General features: G+C 32.0%; 2 protein-coding genes across 2 annotated transcripts; one reads left to right on the plus strand and one right to left on the minus strand.

Moving 5' to 3' along the window:
• Window positions 1-3,325: 3,325 nt before the first annotated feature.
• On the plus strand, window positions 3,326-6,557 carry LOC132030670 (B2 protein). The gene is made up of 5 exons (XM_059420394.1): window positions 3,326-4,117; window positions 5,099-5,199; window positions 5,315-5,398; window positions 6,000-6,110; window positions 6,220-6,557. The coding sequence occupies exons 1-5, from the start codon at window positions 3,481-3,483 to the stop codon at window positions 6,259-6,261; spliced, it is 975 nt and encodes a 324-aa protein (XP_059276377.1). The 5' UTR covers window positions 3,326-3,480; the 3' UTR covers window positions 6,262-6,557.
• Window positions 6,558-10,100: 3,543 nt separating this feature from the next.
• LOC132030671 (uncharacterized) lies at window positions 10,101-12,118 on the minus strand. Its single transcript, XM_059420395.1, has 2 exons — window positions 11,985-12,118; window positions 10,101-11,412 (listed from the first exon to the last, which is right to left on the minus strand). The coding sequence occupies exons 1-2, from the start codon at window positions 12,108-12,110 to the stop codon at window positions 10,345-10,347; spliced, it is 1,194 nt and encodes a 397-aa protein (XP_059276378.1). The 5' UTR covers window positions 12,111-12,118; the 3' UTR covers window positions 10,101-10,344.
• Window positions 12,119-12,903: the final 785 nt, after the last annotated feature.

Raw genomic sequence — 12,903 nt, forward strand, 5'->3', positions numbered from 1 at the left:
CCACTTTTAGCGAGACATAAATTAAATTTTGGTGACATAATTAGCGTAAAAAGAAGGCATAAGTTTAGATTTCGTTCAACATATGACGTTTAGCTTCGGTGCACGTTTCATCACATGCATACAAATTATGTCGGAAAAGATAAACCTTTCAACACTTACAACATAATTTGAAAAATACTACACAACTTATGCGCATAATTTAATTTCTAATAAACCTATGCCGATTGATGCAAAATTTCAGTTCCAGAAGATAAAATGTTACAAAATTTATACCACAAATATTTTTATTAAATGAGCAATAGGAACAAAAATAAAAGACTACATATATCGGGCAAAAATTGAAGACTAGTCCGTCTGCACGGCAATCCGTGCAAAAATTTGATATTTTTTCCAAAACTATTTTTCGAGAATTTTGGACTTACACTATTCGAGACATGTCTTTCTCATTTTTGCAAAAAATCCTCCTTTTTACAGTGACATTTGGATGGTCGAAAAGATTTTTGGGAAAAAACTAACAAGAAAAAAAATCAGAAAAACTTGTCACTTGTTTTTGAAACAAAGGCACCTACAAAAGGCCCACCATGATTGGATCCAACACATCATCCTTACTGTTCCATGTGACAGCATATTAAAACACGTGTAAATTCCATGTCACAACTCACAAGAGTATATGAAAGTCTTAACTTAGCAACCAAGCACCAAAAAGAATAATAAAAAGGAATCCCTTGGATTCCTCGTGTGAACACCATTTTTTCCCCTTTTGGTTTCATTGAATTGGAAGCTAACTAGATTACAAGATTTGTATGACCTTCTAGAAATTATCCTTATCCCTTAAACGAAGATAATTATTACTACAGTTATATCAGAGGAAGAAAAGAAAAAAAAAAAAAACAGTGTAACCGAAGTTAGTACTTTAAATGTCCTTATCCCTTAAACTTAAGATAACAATATTTCTTGTCACTTTTACTTTTATAAATCTGTGTATGAAATGAATATTTTCATGCCATAATTAAAATAAAATGAATATTTTTAATCCGCTTGATCAAGAGAGTACAAAAAAAATTAAAAAAAAAAGTAAAAGAAAGAGGATAACTTTTGCGGTAAAGATTCAAGGAAGGGAAAAAAAAATCATAATTGGAGATGATTGAGGATATCTTTGGAAGATATAACAAAATAGGACTAAAATAGACCGCAAAGGATAATTTTTTTTTTTTTTTTTTTGGGTAATACCATTTTTAGTCACCCAATTAATGTCAAATTCAAATTTCAATGTTATGATATCTGATTAACCACAATTTTCAATTACTTAATTAACATTTCTTATCTCTTTGCTTATGAAAATTTGCTAAATTTCAGAATTATTAATAGTAACATTTTTTAATTAATTATATATTACGTTAAGCTCGTAAAGTTACTCTATATTTGGTGATAATATACTTCTAAAAATAGTTCAACTATAACATATTTTTTTACGTAAAAATATAAAAAATTAACTAATAAAAAATTAAATATATTGAGACATATATTACAAAAACCAAAATATGTTTACCAAGATTTGAGGGACCAGAAATACTTTTCTTTTTTTCTTTTTGTATGAAAAAGAAGAAGAATAATGTCACGTAAAGTAATGGAAGTGAATTGGTTGTTAATAAAGGAGACATATTGGCAGATTTGAGAATGGTTTCTTTAGGTTACTTTTTGACAATGCTTTCTTTGATATTTTTGCACAAAGAACAAAAGTTAAGAGTCCGTTATAATTCTAATTATTATTTTATCTTTATCTCTTTATTATATCTCACATTAGTCTTTATCTTTTTATCTTTTTCTTCTGGAGAAAAGGAAACTCAAAAATGAAACACCAACTTCTTGTCGTTTCCTAAACCGCGTGGTATTTTTTTTGTCTTTTTGTTTTGCCGTCACCGCTCTCTCATTCGCCCACCTAAACGATCTTCAAATATACTTAATTATCTTTAAGCACTACTAGTACTAATTACAATAAATTTAATAGCCTAATTGAAATCAAGTTTTGAAACAAAAGTACTTCTTTTAATTTATTTTAGATGGTTAAAGTATTCGATTAAGTTTTTTAAGAAAAAAAATTATGCGTTTATAGTAGTTGTAGAAATTATTTTTTAGAAGCTAGAAACAATAAATTCTTTCAAATAGTATGTTTTTTAAAGGTTCAATCAAGTACAAGTTGGTGCTCTAATATTATGAGATGTGTTTAATTAATGTCCCGTAGCCTTTCTACCTCATAAAAGTGGAGATAAGTTCTGCGCATATTTTATCCTTTCCAGACCCATTTGTGAAATTATATTGATATGTTATTGTGTTTTTCAAATTAATTAATCAAAAATAAAATGTCATTATCTAAAATAACTTTTTTATAATAGAATTTCTGAAAAAAAAAATAATTTTTTAAATAATCAGATTTTCGAAAGCTTGACAGAATAAACTAGGAGTATAAGTTATCATTTATATAACGGAAAAGGGCCAAAATCACCCTTGAACTTTGAACAATAGTTCATTAAATACCTTAGTTATCTTTAGGGCGATTATACTCTTAAAGTTATACTTTAATTCAATTATCATACTTACATTTTCTTGTAGCGTTAAGTCATCCTAGCAAAATTATTTTACCCTAAAATAATTTTTTACTCACTAAAATAACTCTACCAATTTTTTTTTTTTTTTTTCAAAGAAAAATAATACGGATAATTTTTCCAAAAAAAATATAAAAATAATTCCGTATTATTTTTCTTTGAAAAAAAAAAAATTCGATGATTGAGTTATTTTAGTAAAAAATTATTTGAGGTAAAAATAATTTTGAAGTTAGATGACGCCACGCGCAGATGGCAAAGATTAGACAACGCTGACAGTATATATTGAATTTACAAGATAAAAATTATAATTTCCTAAAGATAACGAAGCAGATACTTAACTATTTTTCAAAGTTCAGGGGTAATTTTGGCCTTTTCCGTTTATATAAATATAGATAAAAGTAACAATATGAAGGATTAAAATATATCACAATCCTTGACTAACAATTTACCGACTTCACTCCTCTTTGGATACTTCTTTGCCTTTTCTTTTTTTCTCTTTCCCCACTGTCTACTTTTCCTTTTATTTTTGGTACGTGTTTACTTTTCCACACTCTCCTTTGACAATCTGACACGCCATCAACCCACCCCCACACCACCCCACCCCCAACCACCCCACCCTCAACCACGCCACTGCACCACCCACCCCACCACCATCTTTTTCTAGGAAATTTCCTCAACTCCACTACACCTAAATTCCATATAAACTCACCCAACTCCTGCATTCTCTCTTCTCAAAACACCATTCTACTTGTAAAAAAAAGTCCACTTCCACCCCAAAGTTTCAATCTTTATACCAATTCCTCATTTGGGTATTCAAGAAAATCTCAAAAATACACAAAGCTTCAATCTTTATTCAAGAAAAAGCTCAAAAAACACTATGGAAAACCACAATCAATCATCTTTCTATCAATTCAGTGATCAACTTCGTTTACAAAACAACAACTTAGCAAATCTCTCTTTAAACAACGATTCAATTTGGAGCAACAATTATGGTTCCAAAAGGCCTGAAGAAAGAAGAAATTTTGATATAAGAGTAGGTGGTGACCTCAACAACAACTTTACTAACAGTTCCAACAAGTCAAATTACAATCTTTTTAGCAATGATGGTTGGAAAATCCCTGACACGGCGGCGCGTGGTGGCGCGTGCGGTGGGGTTGCTGGAAAAGGAGTAGTTGGGGTTGGTTTAAATGGTGGGTTTAACAAAGGGGTGTATTCAAATCAAGTGTTGGACTTTGGTTATAATAAGGGTACTAACAATATTGCAGTTGGTACAAACAAGAAAGTTGGAGATAATGAATTTGTTGTGTATGGGGGTAAAAGTGTAAAGAAGAATAATAAGAGTGTTAAAGAGAGTAACAACAAGGATGTTAATAATGAGAAACAAAATAGTGTTGATAAAAGGTTTAAGACTTTGCCACCAGCTGAATCTTTGCCAAGAAATGAAACAGTTGGTGGATATATTTTTGTTTGTAACAATGATACTATGGCTGAAAATCTCAAAAGGGAGCTCTTTGGTAAGTTTTTATTTTTTTTAAAAAAAAATCTCCTCATTTTTTTGCTTGGTTGGTACTTTTCTGTGTTTGATGTTGTTGTTTGTAGTAATTTTTTTCTACCAATTCCTGGAATTAAGTTATTTTGGATGGATCTATTGCCTTTTTTTTTTTTTTTTTTTAACAAATTGTTAAGAAGTTTTGTTGAAAGTTGAGAGATTTGGCAATTTGATTCTAGATTTATTCTCTATTATGTTCTAGAAATTGGTTGATACCGTTCAAGTTTGGATCTTTACAGCTAGTAATGGTTTTTCTAGTATTGATTATTCTTATTTTTTTGCTTGGGTGTTCTTGATTAGTATTTTTCTGTGTTTGATGTTGTTTGTAGTTAAAAATTGACCAATGGGTGGAATTAAGTTTTTGGAATGGGGTGTTGTGTGAGTTAATAGGAATGATAATAGGCAATTGCTAAAAGATTTTGTGAATAATTGAGACACTAAGCAATCGTAGTCTAGATTTATTCTCCTTTATGTTCTAGAAATTGGTTGATGGTGTCCAAGTTTGAATCTTTACAGCGAGGAATGGTTATTTTAATATTGATTATTATTAGACACTGTAAAATGGATGAATTGGATCTGAATAGAGCAGAAGTAATGCAAAAGATCTATATAAACAATCCGAAATTTGGGTTTAAGGTGTCATTAATCAATCAGAGAAATTCACACTTTTAGCTTCATTAAGATATGTGCTTCTGTATAATACCAGAGGGTTCTGTAATTGACTCCTGCCAGTTTAGAATTGAGGCTAGTTTATTCCTTGACCTGTGAAATTTACCCTATTAGCTCTATTTAGATTTTGCTTCGGTTTAATACATAGGATTCTATAATGGACTCCAACCAGTTTAGAGTTGAGGCGGGTTTATTCTCTGATCAGTGAAATTTACACTGTTAGCTCCATCATAATTGGTGCTTTTTTCTGATATCTACTCTTGCTATTATATTTCAGGCTTGCCGCCACGTTATAGGGACTCAGTTCGACAGATAACACCTGGGTTGCCTCTTTTTCTGTACAACTACTCGACCCATCAGCTTCACGGAGTTTTTGAGGTTTGTATCTCTACATTATTTGCATTACATGGTTGATGGGAAATAAATCTATTTTGAAGTACTATCTCATTGTTCTCCTTTTTGTTTCGTTGAACTAATACATAAACCTCAACAGGCTGCAAGCTTTGGTGGGTCAAACATTGATCCGTCGGCCTGGGAGGACAAGAAGAACCCTGGTGAATCTCGCTTTCCTGCTCAGGTAAGTAGTAGTTAGTGGATGTTGTTAGTTTCCACATATAATTTCTTTTGGATTTGAACTCAAAGATTTGTATAGGTGATAACAAATAGTAGGGAGTAATAATTTTCTTTTTGGATTTGAACTGAAAAATTTATTTACTCGATACCAATTAGTTGTGTACATGTTCTAGTCATGTTAGTATGTTCACTATAGGTTTTGTTTTTTTAGAATCTTTCAGTGCGGTCAGAGATAAAAATATAGTCAATTTCTAGTACTACTAAATTTAATTTTGTATATTATATGGTTTAAGAGTGAGTTTAAGTGGAGTGACATGATTAGTGTTCATATAGCCGGTCCAACTTGCTTAGGATTGAGACATAGTTGTTATTGCAGTATTGGATATTCATTTCATTATTATGTGTAAACCGAAAGTTATAGTGTGTACTTGGTTCCACTTGATGATGAATTATAGTCTATCTAAGTTAGAACACATTTCCGATATGAAGTAAATAAAAGTGTGCTCTTTCTAGTTAAACTGTTCGACGAGATGGTTACACTTTTTAACAGAATGCTTACTGGATTTGTTTCTGGTAATCTTGACTTCTATCCTTTTGTTTTACAGGTTCGTGTTGTGACGAGGAAAGTTTGTGAACCACTTGAGGAGGATTCATTCAGGCCAATTCTTCACCACTACGATGGCCCTAAGTTCCGCCTTGAGTTAAATGTTCCAGAGGTGATTATTGTCTCCTTAACAAAATCAAATTCTAAAGATCAGTTGATTAGTATACATAAATAAAAGAAACTTTTGTTTAACATGAGCAATGTGATTTGTGATTTTGCAGGCCCTTTCTCTTCTGGACATTTTTGAAGAGAACAAGAACTAAATGGATGTTTATAGTTCTTGTATTATAGCAGAGAATGGATTATGAAGGAGAAAAACGTTGATTAGAGAAGTGAGAGAGAAGGATAATATAGAGGAGTTTGCTTCTAGTATTATATACTGGAGTTTGCAGAGCAGAAAAAAAGTATCTACTGTATATATGCAACATATATATGCAGAACATATGATCTGGAAAAACACTTTTTATGTGGAGACTAATACTATATATTGTGTAATCCAGCAGAAATTGCTGCATAATAAAAAAGTGAAATATGAGAAACAAGTTATATTTATATTTAAGTATGATCTCCTAGTAATTATCTTATTGTTATGGATTTTCTTTTGTTTCCCACTGGTCAAGTACCCGCATAGATGCTGTCTAAATTCAGATAAGCGTTTCCTAACAAGGTGAGATTTTATACACGCGGTTTGGGCTCGAGGTTTTTGATCAAGGATGGAGTACTTACCGATTCGTCTCAATTGTAATGGATCGAATGTTTAGTTACTGCCTATTGTGCCTTTAATCGCTAGATGAAAAAAATACATAAGAGATTTGAGATTTGAAAAAGACATTAAATTTTTTTCTATTCAAATTATTGAGAGGTTAGGATTTTCTATTTCCTCTATCTAATATGCCTTTTTGGACGCACCTGTGTGAAAATTTTGAGAGTTTTAGGTCAGCAAGTATGTTGGAATTTGAGGGTAAAAAATCACATTAACATTTCATTAGTCGTCATCATTATTACCATTGAGCCTAATTGTTATTGTTTGGTTTATAAGATGTACCATATCACAACATACTTGTGTGTATAAGTTTATAATTATAATATACGCTTAATGCATATGCGGTCCTTGCAATTAAGTGTTGTTTCTATTGAACTCTGAATTCGTATTCAATTGTGTATATCAAACTCCTTAAATTTGATTTTTGTTAGAAGCAACAATTAAATTGGAAATGAAAGAAAATGAGCATATTGAAGACATGTGAGGAATTAATTCGGGGAGTCAATTAAAAATAACACTTAGTTGAGATGTCAAAAAAGAAAAATGGGCAAGTTTAAGGGGCCGCATATGCATTAAGCCTCTAAGAACTTATTCAACGTAAAAATTAAAGTTCAAAATGTCAAATTTGAGTGCATCCCAACTGACGTTATACGTGGTAAAGCATCTTAAAATGATCATATACAATTGTTTGAGTGAATCAATCACTCACTAAAAAAGATGAACCACCCAACCTAAGATTGAAATATGGGCTATTTGGTTTTCTTTATACCCATTATATGGTTTATGTGATTTAACAACCCCCACCATTCAACAATATGACCCAACGAATTTTGTAGGTTTTTTGTAGTGTTTCCTCGACATGCGTAAAGAAAGATGAAAATGTTTTATGTATTTGGTAGTGGAACAAATGAACAAAAGGGTCTAGGGGACAAATGTGTAGTTCAAAATTTAAGATGACTTGGTTGAAATGTCACAACTAAGAAAAGGAAAATGGTTCAACTGTTCTTTCACGGCACTTTATTTTGAAAATAGACTTAGTCGTTGATGATGATGTAGAATGAAATATTTGTTTTGTGAGTCAATTCCAAATAAAAGAGACTTTGGTGGTAGTTGGCCCTAACATTTGATTTAAAAGTCTAACTTTTATGCACGGTTATTTTGAAAGAAAATTATACAATTATAACTTATTAGATAATGGTCAAAAAAAAAAAAAAAGTTATGATAAATACTAGTAATTGATAATCTAGTTAAATAGTAACCGGCATATTATCAAATATTACACTGTATTTATTGTGTCAAATATCTGTGCACTGTCATTACATAAAAACTTAAATCTTTGATTTAGACATGTTTTCTAAGTTTGAATAGATTGGTTGGTCACCAAAGCCAACGTTAAGATTGGCATGTGAAGTTGATGAGATTTGTGTACTTTTCATTTAAATATTGTGTATCAAATTTGTATTTTACTTCATATATTAATGGAAAAAATCTTATTCTTTCTGTATTAGACTTTATTAAAATCGATAATGAATCTGGCATTAAAATGCTCAATACAGCTTTCACTAAAAACGATACAAATTAACAAGGAATGACATATTTGGCCTGGTAAGATTTGTATTTATATTTATATTACATAGAAATGCTTAATTACAATTAGTCAAGGGATGTTAACAAAAAAAAAATGAAGTGAGACAGTAATTGATGAGTTTAAGTTCTATTTATTTTCAAAAAATCTACATAATGGAGTTATTAAAACAAATTACGGGTAACTTCACTTAATAAACATGATTGATAATGTAGATTTAAATGACAAGTATAACATGCTATAACAAAAGTTAAATTTCAGTTGGGATAAAAATAATAGGTGATTTTTTTATCTCGCTCTTGATGACGAGCTATTTAAGTACCTTTTATCTTTATGGAGAGATATTATGGTAGTACTAATGAAATAATAATCAAGGCTAGAAACACGAACACCATAATTATAAAAAACCACACAAACTTTATTAGTTTCTAGAATGTCCTATCTTTTAATTTTTAAGATATTAATGGACTGTACTATTCTATTCGCCAGGTGTGGTAATGAAATTGGACCAAGTTCATGTATTTACCCCGAGCCTTGTAGCTGAAAACAAGTGGCAGCCAAGTTCACATGGTTTGTACTTTATGGAATTTGTAGTAGAGCTTCGTTGTTATTTTTTTTAATAATCTCGCATGGTGGTGCAAGATTCAAAATCGATTAATAATAAACTCACACTTTTATTATTCTTTACTTAAGTATTAGACTTACATCGACAAGTTCGAACTTGTAACATGCGTCTAACTCATATTTTACTGCCACTTATTTTCAACCTCAAGGCTTGGGCTAATACATGAACTTGATCCATTTCCATTTAGTACAATTAAAGGCTAGGTTAGGTCAAAACTCTAAACTACAATTATGAGCTCAACATTAATATTGTTTAGAAAAACCTGAAATATCAAAGCAAATCCAATATCAGGTCAATGTTTTCCTAATTTAAATATATTTTCTGTCACATGGGGGAATTAAATGTGGGAGCAAGGAGCAGACCACCGTTTAGCTCAGTGGTAGAGCATTTGAGTGCAGATCAAGAGGTCACCGGTTTGAACCCAATAGGGCCCTTCCCTCCTCCATTAATTTGAGGGAGCGCAACGGGTTCACCGTACTTTTTTAATATTTTGGATCTCCTTAATAAATATCTTGGCTTTGACACTGGTACTAACTAGTATTAAAAACAGATAAATACTATTTTTTTTCAGGCTGCAAATCTGTAGCAAACTGTTTCCTCAACATCTTTTCCCTTTCCCTCTCAAGTTTGAAACCCAAATGACTAAGGCCCATTTGGACATCAGAATTTTTCACTTTTTTTTTTCACTTTATTTGAAAATCAGTATTTAGTCATGAAAATTCATACCAAAAACCTTGCTTTCACTTTCATTACATTCAAACAATCAAATACTCTTTGCAAAAACTATAAACAAACACAACTCCATCTTCAAAATTCCAAATAAAGTGAATAATATTTGGTTTTCACGGCTAAACGCCTACTAAGGGCCCGAAATTTTTTCACTTTTTTCCGAAAAACGTTTTCGGTTTATTTGAAAATCAATGTTTGACCATGGAATTCCAAATACAACTTGAAGTTGTATTTGGAATTTGAAAAACACAAAAAAACTTATTTTCACTTTCATTACATTCAAACAATCAAATACTCTTTGCAAAAACTATAACTAAACACAATTCCATCTTCAAAACTCCAAATAAAGTGAATAATTTTTGGTTTTCATGGCCAAATGCCTACTAAGTCTAATAGAAATTATAGAAACTAAAGTATAAAAATCATTCAGTTGAAAACTTTACACTCCCCCATCACTGAATTTCCTAGCCATGAAAAAATCTAATACAAAATTCAATCACAAAAGTAATTGCATACGCGCATGTAATTAGAATTCAAGCACCTATACTGAATTCGTAACGACTTCACAGAGTAACAATAATATTCTGCATTCACTGATTAAAATCTTTTAAGTATGTGCTCAAGAATACATGCATACAATTTATTCAATCGCAAAGAGGACAATGAATCAAACCATTCTCATTACACTTGGGACATCTCTCCTTGACATCCCTATTCACAACTTTGCAACTTCCTCCACAATCAAAACATGGCACAAACCTAGCACCCCCACACCCTTCACACCCTGACCTCCCTACGCCCCTCTCCACCCTAGCCCAATTCAATATCCTACCGAGTCGACTTGTCTCGTTTAGATGCACCACTTCCTCCACGCCGCCAATGTACCTCCCCTTCACGAACAACCTTGGTACATTGGCGTCCTCTTCATCTCCTAGCAATTCCTTCAGCTCCTGACGAAATTCACCATGCAACGCTACGTCACGCTCGTCAAAAACCACACGGTGAGACTCCAAGATTAACCTCACTTTGTTACAATCCTCAAACGTGCGACGCACACCACCTAGCGACGTCGTGTAAACAACCAATGAGTCATCACCACGTGGCGGACACTTTTCGGGGTAGTCACTTAAAGGGTTAAATTTTATGAAAGTTGGAACTTTCCCTTCTTTTTCTCTTTCCATTTTGTCCCTTAACAAAAAAGGGTTCTCTTTCACAGACTTCACTGGCTTGTACCCTTCATGTTGAGTCTTTTGATGTGCTTCTAACTCATTATGAAACATAATTTGTGACTCGTGTTTCACTGTTTTATTGCTGATTTTTTGCAACTTTTTATTTTCCTCTTCATTAGTACGCAGGGACTCTTGTCTCTTCAATTCATTTGGTTTTTTTGAATCTTTAGATGATATATTGGATTCAAGTTCTTCAAGGGTATGAAAGGAAAAGCTCTTTCTTGGAACTTTCCTTTTTGGGGAGCTGCCACCGTCTTCTGTTGGTGGCGGTGGTGGCATTAGTGCAAGGAGGGGTTTTTTAGGTGATTTTGGTGGTGGTGGATTTTTTAGCGTGGGTTTTATATCTTCTAAGGCTTTGCTAACTTCATCCCATGAACGAGGAGCATCATCAATAGAGGAGTTGAGTTTTTCAAGTTGTTGTGGCACTTTTGGTGGCTTCTCTTCTTCTTCTCGTTCATCTTGATCCAGCTCATCTTCTTCTACCTATTTCGAAGTTTTATCGCGTCAAATCATCATGAAAATAAATTAAATGTGAAAGAGTATCTAATGTAACAGTAATCAATATTCTTCCAAATAGGGGCAGAGTAGAGGGGATTTAGCTGAACCTCCTTTAGCGGAAAAAATTACACTTAATATAAGATCAAATTCTTCTTGTTATTTAATTATAGTAGATGATGAATCCGAACTAATATAATTTCAGAAAACGTGACTCTCTACCTTCTAAAGCGTGACTTTCTAATGATTGGGATGTTATTAAAAAAAAAATAAAAAAAACAATTTCTATTTGGCAGTTCAAAAAAATGCACTTCTGCATACAAAAAGCATATTCATAAAGTATTTGGAAAAAGAAAGGTTATTGAATAGCATTAAAGGTTTTTCAGTTAAATTAAAAAACTAATTAATCATGATATCAACAGTAGATTTTTCAATTAACTTTAAACTTTAGTAGATTACTTTTAATTTACACAAAAACCTTCTTAACAGTAGCAAACAACATACACTTAGTATTACTACAAGTATACATGAAAGTCCATAAATTCTAACAAGGTACATACCTTGTTATTACCCCCTTTTAGCCATGGTTCTTCAATGGAGTTGATATCGAAGACGGCGAAGCTCGTCGGCGGTGGACGGTAGACATCGACGGTGGCCTCAATTCTTTTGGATGAGGCACAACCCATGCTTGATAAGTTTCAAGGTGAAGAGATTATTTTTTTGAGTTGTGAATTATGTTATGCAACTAGGAGTACATATGGATATAGATAGCCTTAAAAAATGATATGTGGTGTTTGGTATTGCCAATTGGTATGGAGACAACCAATTAAGGATTTATACAAGATTTTGGGTCGTATGGATCTTGAGACGGCACGTGTCATACCTTTTCTCTATTTATTCTTCATCTATTATCTTGACCATGAGAAAATGGAATGGATTGAAAGTAATTTGAATCATTTAAGGAAGATTCCAGTAAGCCAGTAATAAGTAAGGCAATCTTATATTTTCTTACTTTTGTTTCACAAGTGGTAGCCACAAATCTGTCCACGAATTCAACATAATTCGATAATCTTGGCCCGAAATTTGTAATTGTATTTAAACATTTATTTAATGAGTAAATAGTTTATCTACAACTCAGTAAGTTATTTTTAAAAAAATTCAAAATCCATAAATTCAAAATACGAACTCTGTGTCTGTTTCTCATGTCTTTGCTTTGGGAATAATACAATTTAAATTATGAACCTAAGTTTTACTTTAGTGAAAGTATAAAATACTTTTACAGGTTTGCTGTAATTTGAAGACTCCAACACTTATCTAAACTTGCTTTTAGATTATTATTCTCCATGCTTAACGAACATTTAATTACTAGCAGTCCGTAATTAACTAATTATGTCAAAACAATTTACATTTTACGCATGCCTAGCTGAATACAACATACGCATGCCTAGCTGAATACAACTTAAATTTCATTGTCCAAGA

This window comes from Lycium ferocissimum, chromosome 9 (genome assembly GCF_029784015.1).
Source record: "Lycium ferocissimum isolate CSIRO_LF1 chromosome 9, AGI_CSIRO_Lferr_CH_V1, whole genome shotgun sequence".
NCBI classification, from domain to species: Eukaryota; Viridiplantae; Streptophyta; class Magnoliopsida; order Solanales; family Solanaceae; genus Lycium; species Lycium ferocissimum.